This window comes from Myotis davidii, unplaced genomic scaffold (assembly GCF_000327345.1).
Source record: "Myotis davidii unplaced genomic scaffold, ASM32734v1 scaffold142, whole genome shotgun sequence".
Taxonomy (NCBI): Eukaryota; Metazoa; Chordata; class Mammalia; order Chiroptera; family Vespertilionidae; genus Myotis; species Myotis davidii.
Genome location: NW_006294400.1, coordinates 5,664,396 through 5,682,291, shown reverse-complemented (window position 1 = coordinate 5,682,291; position 17,896 = coordinate 5,664,396). Strand labels below are relative to the sequence as shown.

At 57.4% G+C, this 17,896-nt stretch overlaps 1 protein-coding gene across 1 annotated transcript in view; it reads right to left on the bottom strand.

Annotated features, from left to right (window-relative positions):
• The window catches only part of COL27A1 (collagen type XXVII alpha 1), a 143,710-nt gene that overhangs the window by 21,117 nt on the left and 104,697 nt on the right, over positions 1–17,896 (bottom strand). Inside the window, 9 exon segments of the mRNA XM_015567140.1 lie at positions 2,760–2,813; positions 3,775–3,828; positions 6,135–6,242; positions 6,385–6,438; positions 9,465–9,572; positions 13,474–13,527; positions 14,413–14,466; positions 15,795–15,848; positions 16,664–16,717. Coding sequence (XP_015422626.1) covers positions 2,760–2,813; positions 3,775–3,828; positions 6,135–6,242; positions 6,385–6,438; positions 9,465–9,572; positions 13,474–13,527; positions 14,413–14,466; positions 15,795–15,848; positions 16,664–16,717 — 594 coding nt within the window.

Sequence of the window (17,896 nt, the reverse complement as noted above, 5' to 3'; positions counted from 1 at the left end):
TGGGGCATGGCTGGCCACCCTGGGTCCTGGTCCACCTGTCAGACAGGTGGCTGGATGCCACATGCCAGCGACATGGAAGGTGTACACAGAATAGCAACCTCAGGCCTCAGAATGTTCCAGTCGCAGACAACACTGGGGTCCCCTCCTGTGGGGCACTCAAAGGGACTCAAGTCAGGGCACCTCTGAGCAGGGGACTCAAGTCAGGGCAACTCTGAGCCCCCTCACTGTCAGCAGGATTTGAAGGGGAGGCCCGAGAAGCAGGAAAGAGGGGAGCTGGGGCTGGGGCTGGAGCCCATCCCTGGCACGAATCAGTCCCCGAGGCTGGCAGCGGTTGCACCTTGGCCCAGGGCCTCTGTGGCTCCTGCGGGCAGAGATGGAAGGCAGGAGGGATCTGGCCCCAGGCCTGGAACCAGTTGTACCCAGGAGGGTGGCCCGGGGCGTGGGGATTCCCTCTCCGCCCTGTCCACTCTCTATGGCTCTGTCCTGGGGCTCGTCCCGCTGTGGGGGGAGGCAGCTGGACAGGGGACTTGGGGAAGGGGCTGCGTTCACCTAGTGAGTTCTGTGTGCCAGGCATTTTATGAGCTATGCCTCATACATTGTTTCATAGAACCCACTCCTATGCTGCTGCCACTGTTGCCCCACTTTACAGATGGTGAAACTGAGGCCCAGGGAAGGAAGGGTCTTAGCCAAAGGCACACAGAAATCAAGGGGCGGTGTGGGCGAAAAGCCAGCTATAGTGATCTCTCCCTCTACCCCCCTTGAGGCTGTGGTCTGGGGATGCATTTTTAGGAGCAGAGAGCTGGGGAGCCCCTGCCACCCTTCTCCCTCTTCCTAGGGTCTCATCCCATCACCCCAACCCCTCTGCCACTGCCTTCATAGATACAGATCCCAGTGAACAGCATCTTGGCTCATGGAAGCATCTGCCTCTGGCGAGAGAAGCTGGGTCTGGCCTGAGGCAGAGTCTGAATCCTGGTCCCGCTGGCCCCCTCTGACCGGGAGCTGGTCCCTGGGCGTCACGGAGACCGGGTTTCTCCACCTGTCACGCGGGACTCTGGTACCTCTGGGTGGAGGTCAGGGCGAGGATTAGGGAGAAATCTTGTGGAAAGAGCTCTACCTGGCTCTTATGCTTCGGAGGGCAGGTCTCCCCAGGACCCTGCTCTCTCTTCCCTCCCAGCCTGTGGTTGGCTACTCATTGATGCTACTATTTTTATTTTTGAGCTCATGAGGGCATCATTCCGCAGCTCCCACACTAGATCAATCATTAAAAATCCATGAATGCCTGTTGCATTGCCGGCCAACGCATGGCCAAACTAATCATACCACGTGAGTCAGAAAATGCGTCTGGCTGACATATAGGTGGTGTCTGGCTTAGCCTCCCCAAGGTACCCGCCCACTTAACAGATGAGACAATCAAGGCTCAGGGAATCCAGGGGCCCCACCCAAGGCCCCAGCGGACTTATGGGATTTGGGTTCCACTCTCAGCAGCCGTAGGGACTACTTCTGGGGCTGTCGATGGCCCAGAGCAGAGAGGTACCCCCCTTTTGGGGGTCTGTGTTAGCTCCTCCTGCACCGGAGTGTGAGGGCCCAGGAGGGACTCTGGGAACCGAGAGGCACTTTCTGCGGTTTCCCGAGTGATGTCAGAGCCTGTGGCTCACCCTGATGGCAGATCTGTTCTTCTCCAAGCAGGAGAACGGGCCAGCTGGCCAGCAAGCCGGGCCAGGGTGATTCACCCACAGCGGGATGTAGTTAGTGGGGAGCTGACTCGACAAAATGAAGGAGGGCCGAGGAGGCAGCGGGGCAAGGAGATAGCACGGCCGCCTGCGGGCGGACCTTCCAGCTGAGCCATCGGAGCGGAGGGAGGAAAGGAAGAGGGAACCTAGAGCTGCTACCATACGACTCAAGGATGGTCTCAGGGCCAGCGTGGCGCTGCCTTGGGTTCGGACCCAGGCCCCGTGCCCTGGACCTCTGGCGGTCCCAACTGCACAGTGGGGCAGGGCACGACCAGCAAGGTTCCTTCTAGCAACTCCTCTCCTTTTTTTTTCTAATCCTCACCTGAGGATATTTTTTCCATTGATTTTTTTTTAGATTGAATGGAAGGGAGTGGGAGAGACACACAGAGAGAAACATCAATGTGAGAGAAACACATCGACAGGTTGCCTCCTGCCCGTGCCTGACCAGGGCCGGGAATTGAGCCTGCAACTGACGTATGTGCACTTGACAGGAATCGAACTCAGGACCCTTCAGTCCAGGGGCCGACACTCTATCCACTGAGCCAAACCAGCTAGGGCACAACTCCTCTCCTTTCCGGCATCTGGAGCCAAGGGCGGGGGCATGGACGTGCCTCCCCCACGCCTTGTGTGCTCCTCTGTGGTCAGTAAATGCTGGTGCCCCTCTGCTCCTTCCCGAGCCCCCTCCTGGCTCCCGCTGGGCGACCTCATTCCCCAGCAAGGCTCCAGCTCCCCTGTGCATGGGGATGAGGGAATTCATAGTCTTGGTCATTGCGTGACTGCTCTCTATTTGCTGGACCGAAAGCCCAGGAGGGCAGGGACTGGGTCTGGTTTGTTCTGGCGCCGGGCACAGAGACCGTACCCCGTGCATGTGTGGGGCATAGGTCTGAGGGCTCCTGCCTCCTGGCCGCTGTGATGTGAGCAAGGGTGAGCCTGCTGTGAATGTCCGTGCTGTCCCAGCCACAGTGCCCGGGGCTTGCTCCTGCTGGCCCGGTATCAGGGGGCAGCTGCTTCCCACACCCCAACACCCACCTTTTCGCCCTTTGGTCCCGGAGGCCCGAGGGGTCCCGCAATGCCTTTGTGTCCCTGCAGGAAATAAGAAGGCGAGGCATGAGGTGAGAGCATGGGGGTGGGAGGACTCAGAGGGACTGGATGGAGGACAGGGACTCGGAGATGGAGACACTGGGCTGTCTAGCCGGGCCCTGGTTCTGCCCCAACTTGCTGTGTGACAGCTGAGCAAGCCTGGCCCTCTCTGGGCCCTGGCCCCTAGACTGGCCGTGTGCGTCCCCGATACGCCTCTAAGGGTGGGTCCGCTTGGATGGTTGAGAACTTCGACCTCTGTACCCTGGAGTAGGCCTGGGACGAGACCGTGGGAGAGCGGTGTGCTCTCTGGGGCAGGGGCAGAATGCTTGCCCAGTCCGTGGTCAGACCGCACATATGGATTCCTCCGTGGGCTCCCAGCACCCTCTCTTCCAGTTTCCATCTCCTTTCCTCTCTCTCCTGCTCTCCTCCCCCTCCTCCCCTCCCTGTGGACCTCTTACACACACAGGATCCACTGCTAACTGAACAAACCAGGCCTTGCACACACCTTCACCTCCCTGACCTCCGATTCCCTCCCTGAGCAAGCCCTATGCCGCGGGGCCTGGTGTCCCAGATGTGCATGTGGGTTTGGCTTAGCCGCCTCCAGGGATGCCAACTTGGATGCAAAACCGGGCCAAGGCTCTTTCCTCCCACAGAGCGCAGAGGCGAGGTTCACGGGCACCCACCATCAGAGGAAGGACTCAGAGAGGCTAGGGTTATGCTGTACCTAATCCTATATAATAAAAGGCTAAAATGCAAATCAACTGAACAGCAGAATGATTATGATGTGCACTGATCACCATGGGGCACCGCCCCCCGCCCCCCGCCTGGCCGCCAATGGTCCCCCCCTGGTGTGTGGGCCCAGGTGCTCCCTGGGGCAGGGGAGACTAGGACTTTCCAAGGACCCCGAGAGCTGGCCCCCAGGTGGGAGGTGGAGTTGCAGAGGGGGGAGGTGAGATTTCCTTACATCGTAACCGGCCAGTCCCGGTTCTCCTTGGGCCCCCATCCGTCCTGGAGCGCCCTACGAGAGGAGGAGACGGCGTTGGTACCCGTGTGGCTCCCACAGCAGGGACTCAGGCTCGCTCTGCCCCCCGGGCTCCAGCCAGCTTAGCCCAGCAGCCTGGCACTGATACTTCACCCAGAACTCAGGCCGGAGGTCAAGGTGAGGAACAAGTGGCATTGTCCCCTCTGTCTGAGGCTCCCTCCCCCCAGAACCTCCCTTCTCCCAGCTCCAGTGGTTCCTGAGAGCTGATGGCTCAATTTTCCCCAATTCTGTGAGCAGAAGGGTTTTAAATAATTAAACTATATGAATTACAGTCCAGTGATATGTAAAACAACGGCAACAGGTATTCAAAACTCCCTCCTCGCTAATTAGTTTACATTTTACTGTTTATTACCTATGCTCGGAAGTTAGGTCTGTGTGGCGGGGACACTGGCTGGGAGGTTAGGCCTGTGTGGCGGGGACATTAGCTCGGAGGGTAGCGTCTGTGTGGCGGGGACACTGGCTGGGAGGTTAGGCCTGTGTGGCGGGGACATTAGCTCGGAGGGTAGCGTCTGTGTGGCGGGGACACTGGCTGGGAGGTTAGGCCTGTGTGGCGGGGACATTAGCTCGGAGGGTAGCGTCTGTGTGGCGGGGACACTGGCTGGGAGGTTAGGCCTGTGTGGCGGGGACATTAGCTCGGAGGGTAGCGTCTGTGTGGCGGGGACACTGGCTGGGAGGTTAGGCCTGTGTGGCGGGGACATTAGCTCGGAGGGTAGCGTCTGTGTGGCGGGGACACTGGCTGGGAGGTTAGGCCTGTGTGGCGGGGACATTAGCTCGGAGGGTAGCGTCTGTGTGGCGGGGACACTGGCTGGGAGGTTAGGCCTGTGTGGCGGGGACATTAGCTCGGAGGGTAGCGTCTGTGTGGCGGGGACACTGGCTGGGAGGTTAGGCCTGTGTGGCGGGGACATTAGCTCGGAGGGTAGCGTCTGTGTGGCGGGGACACTGGCTGGGAGGTTAGGCCTGTGTGGCGGGGACATTAGCTCGGAGGGTAGCGTCTGTGTGGCGGGGACACTGGCTGGGAGGTTAGGCCTGTGTGGCGGGGACATTAGCTCGGAGGGTAGCGTCTGTGTGGCGGGGACACTGGCTGGGAGGTTAGGCCTGTGTGGCGGGGACATTAGCTCGGAGGGTAGCGTCTGTGTGGCGGGGACACTGGCTGGGAGGTTAGGCCTGTGTGGCGGGGACATTAGCTCGGAGGGTAGCGTCTGTGTGGCGGGGACACTGGCTGGGAGGTTAGGCCTGTGTGGCGGGGACATTAGCTCGGAGGGTAGCGTCTGTGTGGCGGGGACACTGGCTGGGAGGTTAGGCCTGTGTGGCGGGGACATTAGCTCGGAGGGTAGCGTCTGTGTGGCGGGGACACTGGCTGGGAGGTTAGGCCTGTGTGGCGGGGACATTAGCTCGGAGGGTAGCGTCTGTGTGGCGGGGACACTGGCTGGGAGGTTAGGCCTGTGTGGCGGGGACATTAGCTCGGAGGGTAGCGTCTGTGTGGCGGGGACACTGGCTGGGAGGTTAGGCCTGTGTGGCGGGGACATTAGCTCGGAGGGTAGCGTCTGTGTGGCGGGGACACTGGCTGGGAGGTTAGGCCTGTGTGGCGGGGACATTAGCTCGGAGGGTAGCGTCTGTGTGGCGGGGACACTGGCTGGGAGGTTAGGCCTGTGTGGCGGGGACATTAGCTCGGAGGGTAGCGTCTGTGTGGCGGGGGCACTAGGGAACAGTGCGCCCTGCGCGTCTGCCCCGACCGCGCATTCCATGACGTCGCGTTGGCAGCTTGAACCCAGCCCTGGTGGCAGCATTTCCATCAGGACACGGGCAAGTGCCCCGGCCAACACGGCTGCTGACCACACACTGGCAGCTCAGAGATGTGTGTCACCCTCGTCTGCCACGCCCCCTGCCCCTCTTAGGGTCTCCTTCCCGCTGCAGCGGTCACCCCCAGGCCAGCGATGGCTGGGACAGTGTCAGAGCCGCCCAGAGAGCCAGCAGCTTCGCCTGACCCTCGTGATCCTGTCACCAGGGGAATCTCCTTGTTTAAGAAAAGTGCACCCAAGAGCCTGGTTTAATGAGATTAAGATGAAGCAGGGCTCATTCATCCGGGGCTTCAGGAGGCCAGGACCCATCAGACTGTGTGGTGTGCGCTCTTCCAGCTTCTGCAGCCCCCAAAGGGACCCGTGACGCAAAGGGAGTGGCTGAGACAACAGGGGTTCAGCTGGAGTGGGGAGACCTCCCTTTTTGCCCTTGGCCCCTCTGTCCATGACTGACACCACCCACCCCACCCCACCCAGTGTTCTCACCGTTGGTCCCAGGCTGCCCCGGGACCCTTTAGGGCCTGGGGTGCCAGGGGGTCCGGGGTCTCCAGGGGCTCCCATCTCACCCAGCTGTCCTTGGTAGCCCTTGGCACCCTGCAGCGGGAGGAGAGACAGGGCGTCACCAGGCCTCTGGTGGGAGGAGGGGGAGAGGGAGGGGGAGAAGGAGCGGGAGAAGGAGGGGGAGAGGGAGGGGGCCACGGGTGGGTCATGGCAGGAGGAGATGGGGGGATCTTACCTTGGCCCCGGTCCGGCCCTTCGGGCCTTGCTTCCCTGGTTTTCCTTCAGGACCCTGAGGGAGAAGGAGGGAAAGGAGGAAAAGATGAGAAATGAGGGACAACTGGGCGGGTCCATGCAGCATCACAGCACTCGCTCTGGAGGCCGACTGCGTGGGCTCCCCGCTGATTCTGCACTCCACGTCCACATGACCTTGAGCATGACCTAACTGGACAAGCCCCTGCCCTTCTCTGTGCCTCAGTTTCCCCACCTTTACCACGAAGGTCTTGAACTAGCCTTGCCCTGTCCATGTATGGCACTTGAGAACTTGAAATGGGGCTACTGTGACTGAAGAACTGAATCCTTAATCTGATTAAGTTTTAATGAGCTTAAATTTAAATGTAAAAAATGGACAATTATTGGAAAACTTTCAAGTATATTAGGAACAACTTGGGATATGAATCTACATTTTCAACTTTGTATTTTATGAAACCTAAACACAGACCCAGTTTTTTTTTTCAATAATAATTTAGCATCTGAATTGAGAGGTGCTATACATATAAACTACACACTGGGTTTCAAAGACACAATATCTAAAATGCAAAATACCTTATTAATAATTTTTATATTGATTACATGTTGAAGTGTTTGTATATGGGATATATTGGAGCTAAATAAAATGTCACCACCATCAATTTCACCTGTTTCTATTTACCTTTTTAAAAATGTGGCTATTAGATCATTTTAAACCACACACGTGGCTTGTGTTCTGTTTCTGTCAGACAGCCATGGACTTGACAATCCCCAGGTCTCTTGCTCCTCTAGTAATAAACTCCTAGCAATGGTCACGGCCTCAACCATGGCCTGGCAATGTGTCCACACTCCACCTCTTATCTCATTCAGTTCTCAACACAGAGCTCAGAGGAAGGGACTACTTATCCCATTTTAGAGCTAAAGACACTGAGGCTCAGTGGGACAAGGGCCTGGTCTGCAGGTCACCCAGCCCGGTTAGAAATGAGACGTGAGCCCTCCGTTTCTAGGTGTCCCTGGGCCCCGGCTGGTCCTGGTTGGGGGATTGTGAAGTCAGGATACAGGGGCTGCTGGGCTTTGCTGGTGGACGGAGGTGACTGCAGTGGCTGACTCCCTGTCCGAAGGAGAAATGAGTCAGTGCCAAAGTGTCCAGTACAGGGCCAGGGAGATGGAGTCACCCCCGGCGGGCGGGCAGCTGGCCACTGGTTCCGACGGCCCTCTGCAGCTGGGAGCGTCCCCATGGTGTGGGAAACCCTGAGCAAGTGCTGGCGCATCCAGTGCGGGGAGGCCACGGGGCCAGAAGGAAGACTTTCACTGGGCCCCCGTCCATATAGATGTATTTCGGGAAAAGCCCTGGTGGCTCATAAAATTCTATTTTTAAACACTCAACTGTTTCCAGCCACAGAGTGGGAGATACTTGTCCTGCAGTCCTGATGCCAAAGAGACTCAAATACAGGGTTCTCACCACCTCCATCACCCGACACACACTCAGCCTGGCCTCAATGATCCTCTTTCCAGCTCCAGTGACAACAAAATATGAACATAACACTGCCACCACCACCACCAAAAACACCAGCATCACCATGTCCACTGTCACCACTACTGCCACTGCAATCACCGTCGCCAACACTATCACTACTGCAATTGCCATTATCATCATCATCACCACCAAAATCCCCACCACCATCCATCATCACCACCGCTACTCCTACCATCACTGCCATCATCACCACTATGACCACCACCACCACTATCACCATCACTACCACTACCATAATCATCACCACCAAAATCCCCACCACCATCCAACGTCACCACCACTACTACCACCATCACCGCCATCATCACCACTATGACCACCACCACCACCACCACCACCATCACCATCACCATCACTACCACTACCATAATTACCACCACCAAAATCCCCACTACCATCCATCATCACCACCGCTACTACCACCATCACCGCCATCATCACCACTATGACCACCACCACCACCACCATTACCACTATCACTACCACTATCATCATCATAACCACTATAACCATCACCACCACCATCACTACCACCAACACTGCCATCATCACCACTATGACCACCACCACCACCATTACCATTATCACTACCACTATCATCATCATCACCATTATAACCATCACCACCACCATCACTACCACCATCACCGCCATCATCACCACTATGACTATCACCACCATCCATCATCACCACCACTACTACCACCATCACTATCATTATAACCACCACCACCACCATCACCACTATCACTACCACTATCATCATCATCATCATCGTCATCACCACTATAACCATTACCACCATCATCATCACCACCACCACCAGCAGCTTCTAGTCATTTCTTTTCCCAAATTCATAAAGGCAATCTTTGATATTTCTGTTGCATTTTAGAAAACGCTTTCCTATCCAAAGTTTTCTTTTCATCAATGAGAAAACCAAGGCTCAGAGAGAGGCAGTGATCTGTTCCAGGTCATGCAGAGAGTGAGATCAAGGTCATGAGCCAGATCTTAACCTTTGGACTTTGGGTCCGGGGCTATTTCTGCCGCACACTTTTGCCCTTTCCACAGTTGGGATACTCAAAAGCTCCCTGAAAAAGGGCCCCTGGAATGTCGGGACTCAAAGTGATCTCAGCACACATTCCTTCCAAATCCTTCATCAGACCACAGGCAGGACTGAAAGCGGGCAAGGGTATGTGGGAGGTCACACAGCAAGTTCCTGCTAGAGAGTCGGGGCCAGTGTCCTTCCCTCTGAGCTCGTCCTGTTAAATTCAGTGTGGCTGGTGGGGGGTTGGGCAGGATGTGGTCGGCGGGGTAGAAGGGGGCTGGTTTGTGCAGGGATCGTGCTAAAGAGAGTGATATTACTCTCGCGGTACTGGGGAGCCATGGGAGGTTTAGGCAGGAGAGGGAGGGCCACAGCAGAAGACCCTGAGGTGCCTGCTGCCGAAAGGCCTCCCCACCAACTGCCTGAAATAGGCATGGATGTCGTTTATCCCCAGGAGTCCTCCATGTGGCACTCAGCCATGTACACTCACCCGGACGCCAGTGATGCCAGGCAGGCCAGGGGGGCCATCCTCGCCCATCAGTCCCTCCTGGCCCTTCTCGCCACGCTCACCGTCAGGCCCTGGGTCACCCCTGTCCCCCTGGGTGGGAAGGGAATGAGGAGAAGAGAGAGAGAAAGAATAAATTAGTCATCAAGCCCAAACCTCAGGGCTCATTCAAACGTCCACAGCTGACCACCTTCTGCATTCATTCTCTGACGGTTCCCGAGCTGCCAAAGGATTGTGCTGGCACAGCCCCATGGCATAGGGAACATCCCTGACATGGCAATTGCTAGTGTCCATACCTGGGCCCGGGAGGGGGTGGCTCAGCCAGGAAGGGGAGACTAGGGCTCTCTCTCTCTCCAATGTAGGCACACGGGGAAGACAAGAATCGTAAGAAGCTGAAATAAATTTTTCTAAAGGAAAAAATTCACCCAATTCTGATTCTCAAAACTCTCCCATTTTCCTGAGTTGCATTTTCGACCTTTACTCACAAGCAAAGTTTACAGCGTTCATAATGAGAGGTGATGGTTTTGATGGCCATGAACCCGTCTCAGAGCAGCGAAACAGTGGTTCCAAGATTACACAGCCAGTTAGCAACGAGCTAAGCTTTAAAGGCAGAGTCCAATGAGACTGTGCGGTTCCATAGTTCCTTTGTTAATATCTTACTCTACTGGGAGCACGTTTTCCCATTGCTGTCTGCTCTGTGTGGCTCTCATTCTCACTGGCCCCAGAACATTCCCTCTGGCGAGTGGATGGCAGCTAGCACTTGTACAGAATCGCGCCGCCCATGTCCCGCTGTGTCTGGCAGGCGGGCTGTGCCAGAGGGGGCATGGGCTGTTGCCCTTGGCCTCATGGGCAGAGTAGGTGCGGGGGTTGCAGCCTAGGCAGTGGCCGCAGAACGCTGCCTCCACTGGGGCTGACAGGCCCGGTGGGATCTGTGGCTGGTCTGAAGGTGGCTCACTGTGACTATCAGAGAGACCATAAGGGCAGGGTATGACGTCATGGGTGTCGGAAGGGTGGGTGGGGAGCGGGCTTAGAGAAGCAGTGTCTTTGCCAGTTTTGTTTCCTGGTGCCACACTTTACGAGGGACTCAGATAGACTGGTGTGCGTCCCGGAGAAAGAGCGGGTGCAGAGGGCATGAAGCCGGAGCCTGGGAACAGGGTCGCTGAGAGCACGCACTGCAGGCCGCTCCTGCTGGGGCTGGGGCTCTGGGTGCAGGGGGCTGGTGTGGGGGGTTGCTGGGGCAGTTTCTAGCTCAGCCAGGGAGGACTTTCCAGTGGAGAGGGATCCAGAGATGACACAGATGAGGGAGAGAGACTCCAAGATGTGGTGTGGGCCAGCGCGGAGCAGACCTGGGTTCCAGGAAAGAGAGAGGCAGGTTGCTGTCTGAGGCTCCTTCCTACCGAGATTCTCAGATCCCAAGCGGGGCCTGGCGTGGAAACAGGGGTGGTCTGATGACACTCTTGCAGACCCCTCTGACTCCAGGATTCCCCTTCTGGCCTGTGGTCCCTGGCCACCCGCTCTCCCGGCTCTGAGAGGCAGGCAGCCTGCTCAGGTGGCTGAGCTGCTCTTCAGCCAAGGGCCTTGGCCCAGGCCCTGCACGGGCTCTGGCTCCAGAGAGCTCCCACACCCCCACATCTGGGCTCTCACACAGCTGGGCGGGCGGAGCGGGGGGAGTCCTTGTGGGTCCCACGCAGAATGGGCTCTGGGGTGCTGAGAATCCCAAAGTCCTAGGACATCTGCCAACGCACCGAAGAGGCTTGCAACTTGCCTAATCAACTCTCTCCACTTACAGATGAGGAAATTGAGGCCCAGAGAGAGAGGCAGAGACTTCCCAACACCACACGCAAGTCACTGGCGAGCGCCAGGGCACTGGCTCCTTCTGGTGCCAAGGTTCAGTGCTCGGGGACAATACCTCCCTCACCTCTGGGGTTACGCTGCCTACATTCCAATCTCGCTGCCACTTCTCACCAGCTGTGTGACGCCGGGCAAGCCCCCTGGTTTGTAAACTAAGCACGTGCTGGATAAAGGCTCGCTGTGACTGAGTCGCTGCCAGCGTCCTCGGCACCATCGACGGGCTGGCTGTCAGCTCTCTGCTCCCTGTGATGTGTGTGCACCTCCCAAGGGTTGTTTTCACCGGGAAGGGGATTGTCAACAAACAAATGCCATCGAGAAAACGGCTTCTCTCCCGGGATATAGGCGGGGACCCGGGAAGACACTGCACGTGGGTGGGGCTCCTCTGGACCAGGGACTGGGGAGGACTGGCCCTGGAGGGGGTGACAGAGGAAGCAGCCTGGGCTGCGGAGCCACGGCAGGTGCTGGAAGGACTGTGTGAGGCACCAGACCTGGGGCCCCCTCCCATCCCACCTCAGCCACGATTCCAAGGAGCGGAAGGTGGCTGCCCAGAACGGGCAAGCCTCCGCGTCCTGCCTGTTTTCTCGCCTGTGCCCTGGGGATGCTCTGGGATCTGGCCCACCGGGCTGCTGGGGGGATTACATGTGTTCACTCAGCAAAGCCCCTAAGGCAGGTGGTGCAAGCACACGGTGGGTACACAAAGCATTTTAGCCAGAACGTTCTTCAACATCACTGACAGGGAACAGGCACTTGGCACAGGGCGTGGAGGGGCTGTCGGATGCTCCAGTTTACACCCTCGGTGCAGCCGGGTTGAGAGAAGCAGATAGGGGGCGCTCTTGCCCTTGCAAGATAAATACAGGGCAGGTAGATGGAAGCCAGCAGGGGCCTGTCCCTGAGGCATCCCGGGAGAGGGGGAAGCTCCGGACCAGAGCAACTGCGGGGGCAGGGAATGGGGGTGGAGGTGTAGGGGTGGGGGAATTCTGGCCTAGAGAAGAGGGGTGCTCATCATGGAGAATAAATGGATGACAGAGTGGGTAGGGGTCGGGGAGACTCACACAGTGTTACTGGTCAGCACCGGGGAAAGCCCACTCTTGGGTCAGGGATGGAGGCCAGAGACAGGCTGAGCGGGAGGTAGGGCTGGTACCGGAGGCAGCACCAGCACCTCCTAAGGTTCTAGCACCTGTGGCTGACAGATGACGTGGCAGGTCTGCGTTAGGCCCTCAGGCTTTGATGCCCATGAGCCCCGGGTGTGAATTTTGGATCCTTCACTCACAGCAATAGACACTGGACGAATGCACCTTTACCTCCCTCTGAGCCACAGTCTCTTCCCCTTTAGGGTGGGCACACGGTGCAGAGAGCAAGCCGAGGCTTGGGTCTTGGCTGTGCTAATCATCCGCTGTGTGTGCTTGGGTAAGTTGGCTAAGCCCTCTGAGTCTCTCTTCATCTCTCTGTTTATCTAAATACAGACCTTAGCCCAGGGGTCCTCAAACTACGGCCCGCGGGCCACATGCAAATGCAAATATTGTCTTTGTTCCCGTTTTGTTTTGTTTTTTAACTTCAAAATAAGATATGTGCAGTGTGCATAGGAATTTGTTCATAGTTTTTTTTTAAACTATAGTCCGGCCCTCCAACGGTCTGAGGGACAGTGAACTGGCCCCCTGTTTAAAAAGTTTGAGGACCTCTGCCTTAGCCCATAGTGTTGATCAAGGCGATCCATGTAAAGGACTCAGCAGAGTACCTGGTACATGCGTGACTAGTCCTCCATAGGTGGTGCTTATAGGTCATGGGTGGTGATGATGTTTTCCCTGATCTTTTAGGATGTTTGGAAGATAATCGATATCAGAGCTGCTGGGGTTCAGGTACCACCCTTAGCCAAGAGAGGCTGCACTTTTGAGGAGAAGGGAAGTGGGGAGGAGTGGAGGGTGGGGATGGTCCTCAAACCCACCAGAGCAGGGTGGGGACAGTGGGCAGGGCTCACTCTCACCCACTCTCGATGGGAACAGCCTGAGGTCTGCTCTCGGGGCTTCAGGAGAACATGGTGTTTCTGGGAGAAAACTTAGGGACTGGATGGGAGGGCTGTGGGGGGACAGGGAGGGGCAGTTCCAGGACACCCCTCCTCCCCAGACCCTGCACCGAGGACACTTACCTTCAGCCCGTCGGGCCCTGCAGGACCACTGTCACCTTCGAGGCCCGGCTCTCCCTGGAAAGCGTGGTGGGAAAAGACGAGGAGACATTACTGGGGAGGGGCCCCCTGTGCTTTCCCTTCCTCCCCCGCCTTGGAGCAGGACCCCCAACCCCCGATCTCTGGGCAGTGGGGCCTGGTGCACACACAGTGGGGGCTGACTCTGTGAATGACAGGGGGGTTGAGCCGCCCACTCAGTTTCAAGAAAGGAGAGGCAGACGCCCAAGCACAGCCTGCCATCTGCAGAGTAGGCTGGCATGGAGGCTGCGGAAGGTCTCGAGTTAGAAACTGCTGGTCACAGAGCCATCCTGGTTGGTTGGCTAGACCGGGAGGCAGTGCGGCCTAGTGGCTGAGGAAGGCCTTGACGTCAGGCAGACCTCAATGGCCCCACTGGGCTTCCCAATCATTGACCACAAGCACACTACTCAGCCCTCAAAGGAGTCTGTTTTCTCATGTGAAAATGGGGAGCACCCACAAATGGTAATGGTTGGAGATGCCATTCCTGGAATTGGAGTGAGTCCTCACGGAACTCCTTGGTGGAATCCCATTTCTCAGATGAGGAAAGTGAGGCCAGCCCTCAGGCTTTCTTGCCAGCAAGTCTGGGAATGATACCCAGATCCGGATTAACCCAAAAGAAACCGATTTCTTGGTTGCAGACCTTCTCAGAGCCTTGAAAATGCTACCGCTAATATGTAAGGGGGAACACCGAGCCTGCAGTGAGTCCCAAATGTGCTGACCACAGAATGCTTTTCTTGGAAGCCCACCTCTACACTGTGGAAACACTGCCCCACCAAGACAGACTGACGGAGGCTGTAGAGACTCATGATCTATTTCTGCAAGTGAGGAAACAGACTCAGGGAAGCTGAGCAAAGCCCTCCCTCACCCCAATTTGCTGCAACTTACCCGCTGCCCAATGAGGCCTTGCTCCCCAGGGGTGCCCAGAGGCCCAAGGTCACCCTAGGAGAAACCAAACACAATCCATGTGGCTGGGTAGGGCCAGCCCCAGCCCTCACTAGCTCTGACTGGGGGTGGGGCTCCTTACTCCCAAGAACCAACACGAAACTGATGAATGCCAACCAGAGCCCCTTTGGCAGCAAGCCCTGGCCACCACCCCATCATCACAGCTCACACTTCTGTAGCGTGTTCCAAGTGCAATGGGCCCTTTAACAAGGCTCGGGGCAGGGGCACAGTGGAAGATCTGCATGGAACTAGAGTCGCCTGGCATAAGCAGGTCCCTAACCTCGGATCTGACCCTTGGACAACGCAGGTTTTACCAGCACTGGCCATCGAAAAAGTCCTCCTGTAAACGAACATGCGCAGTTCCAACCTGTGTGGCTCAAGGGTCAGCTGTACATTTTTATTTCACGCATTGAATTCGCATGACAGCTACCAGGAACGGCATCTCCTTTTTGTAAGTGAAGACGCTGAGGGGTCCGGGGTGACGTAACCAGCCCGCGTTCATGGCTAATAAGGAACAGCTCAGGTGGTCTGGCTCAGGGAGTAACAGCTCGGAGATGGCAACTCAGGCTGGCCACCGCGTTGACTCTCCCCAAGAGCCTTGAAGAGCAACCCAACAAGGAAGAGGCCCTAAAATAAGCCAGAGTCAATGTCACCCCCTCCAAGGGACCCCAAAAGGGTCTCTCTCCTGCAGTGATTTCCAAGCTCCCTGCCTGTAACTCTCTCCCTGCTGGTGTCTGGGACACAGGAGGAAGCCAGCTCTGAGCCCTCAGCCCTACCCAAACGGCCCCACATCTATTTGTTTTATCGACGGGGTGGTTTTCGGCATTGTTCGAGCTGAGACTGACAGTCCCAGGCCTGGTCTGACTCCCTCTGAATGGCTGGGAGATGCAAGCACAGATGGCGGTCCCACAGCCTCTGGAGGACTCCCCCAGGCCCTGCCTCCACAATGCCCTTAGGTCACCGCATCGCATCGCTCATCAGCTGGGGGCTTGCTGAGGGGCAGCGTCCTCTTCCAAGGCAGCTCTCCCGGAGCCTAGGTCCCCTGGGCGCTTATTCCCCAGCAGGTGATGGGGAACATCAGAGCTGAAATGCAGATGGTACTGGGAGCCAGGAGGTAGGGCTGCCCCACCGTGGGGTTGTGGGCAGGAGCCAGAGAAAACTTCGCAGGGAGGGGGCTCTGGGCTGGCTGGGCCCTCTGCTGTGGCCACGGCCAGGCCCAATCCCCAGCCAGGTGCACGGAGAACCCACTCTCCTGAGCACAAGAAAGGTCCGTTTCTCTTTGGTGGGGTTTCAACTAGTCATTTTGCTCTTTCATTCCTCCTCACCTTCATCCCGGCTTCCCCAGGAAGGCCCGGTTCTCCCACTGCCCCCGGCGGCCCCTGCAAGAAAATGCCATTGGTCCCTTCTAGAGGAAATGCCAGGTCCCCCTCTGGTTGTAAGGGAGGCGATACTGAAGGAGGCTCAGAGAGGGCGAGGGCCGTGCCCAACGTCACACAGCGGGAGAGACAGAGGGGTCTGGGAGCTCGGAGCTGGGACTAGGGGAATGGAGGTGATTGGGCTCAGGCCGCTGAGCTGGGGCTGCCCAGAGCACGCCGAGCCCTCTCCCTCTCCAAGAGTGTGGTTTACCACATTAGGAGCCCCTTGGCAAGCACGAGGAGGAAAATTTCATGATTCACATAAGGCCAGGGGAGGAAGCCAGCAACTGCTGTGCTCAGGGCTGACTCCAGCCCTCCTCTCTGCAGCCGGCCAGGAGGACAAGGGCGGGAAGCGGCCCTGAGTTATCGCCACTGGCATGGCTGCAGCCCTGGCGTAAACCCTGGGGCTCAGTCTTCTCTGGATAAGGCAGGGGTGTCTGAGGCTCCTTCTGAGCTCCTGCTGTGTGACCTTAAGAAGGCTGGTTCTGCAGTCAAACCTAAGCTGGGTCGCAGTCCAGCAGGGTGGGGGCGGGGCACTGCTGCTTTCCCTGGTGCCCAAAAGAGGCACTGCCAACTCCCACCTCCCCGAGGGTCTTGGCGCCCTGCATCCCACCCACTGCCCCTGGGAGTCCAGCTCCGCACCCTATGCCATTCGAGGGCACCTACCCTCTGCCAGGGTCCTACCCTTCAGTCTCTGCAGCGACCCCTCAGGAGGTCGGCTGGGAGGGGCTGCCACCTCCTTAGCAGCATCACGGGACAAAGGGTCCCTCAGCACTCACCTTGGGTCCCATCTCTCCTGGAGGGCCAAGTGGTCCTTGGGGTCCCTGAGGGCCCTAGAAGACAGAGAGACAGACACACAGACAGTTGGGAGAAGCCAGCCTGGGCCTCTTTGGGATCGGAGGCTTGATAACGCAGTCTGGAGGAGTGGGTGAGGGCGAGCACCCACAAAACTTGCGACTCTTGCAGCCCACGCCCCACCATGGACCACACTGAGGGTCCACCCCCTCCCATCCATCTGCACACCCCTGTTCACCCGTCTAAAGCCCAGGGGGCCCTCCCTGCTCAGAAACCTTCCCGCTCTGGGGCCTCGCTCACTCTGTTCCCTCTGTCCGGATGCCCTTCCACCTCAGACCCACTTCTGGAAACCCCCACCCAGGCCGTGGCCAATTCACTGTTCAAAAGGGCATCTGCTTGGCCCTCGGGATGTGGGGCTGCGGTGTGGCCTGGGGACAGGAGCCACCTGTGCTCCCCCTGCCCCAGTGGGGACGCTTCCTCCTGAGCCCCTAGAGGCTCTGTCCTCTCCTCTCCATCCCGGCAGCACCGCTGCACAGCCTCCTCGCGGGCCGACACTCAGGCTGTCCCCACACTCGGGCTGTCCCCACCGTGTCTGGCTCCCCCCTCCAGCCGCACTGGGCTCTGCAGTTCCCAGGCAGCTTGTTAGTTTAACCTCACCCTCCCCGCCTCCTGCCCTTCCTTGGCTTTTCACTGTGCTAAGCAGGGTGGGGGCGGGGCACTCCACACACATTTTCTCCTGTCATCTTTACGACAGGATGGCGAAGGCATGAGGAGCCATGATTCCCATGTAACTAGCAAGAAAACGGAGGCTTAGACCCCCCATCCAGAGCCCCTGATGATTCAGCATTGGAGGGGTTAAAAGAATAAACCAGGGCAGAGAAAGACTGTGCTTACAGAAAAACTTGTTGTGACCTTGAAGTTAGTTGATAATGCACCTGCTAACAGTCTGCAGCCAGTAACACCCCCCTTCTTTGTCTCAGCCCAAGACCGTTTCTTTCCCTGTTTATTTTTGATCTCTCCAACCAATTCCACTGTCCTCCATGAGGATTTCAATAAACAACTAAAAACAGCAAGTCAAATAAAACACATAATCACAAAGACAAAGACAACAGACCACACGAGACACACAATCAGGGGTTAATGGGGTCTATAGACAGTTAATAATAACTTCAGCCTTAGGGTCAGGGCCAGTAAATCTCTCCGTCCTGCGGAGCTGA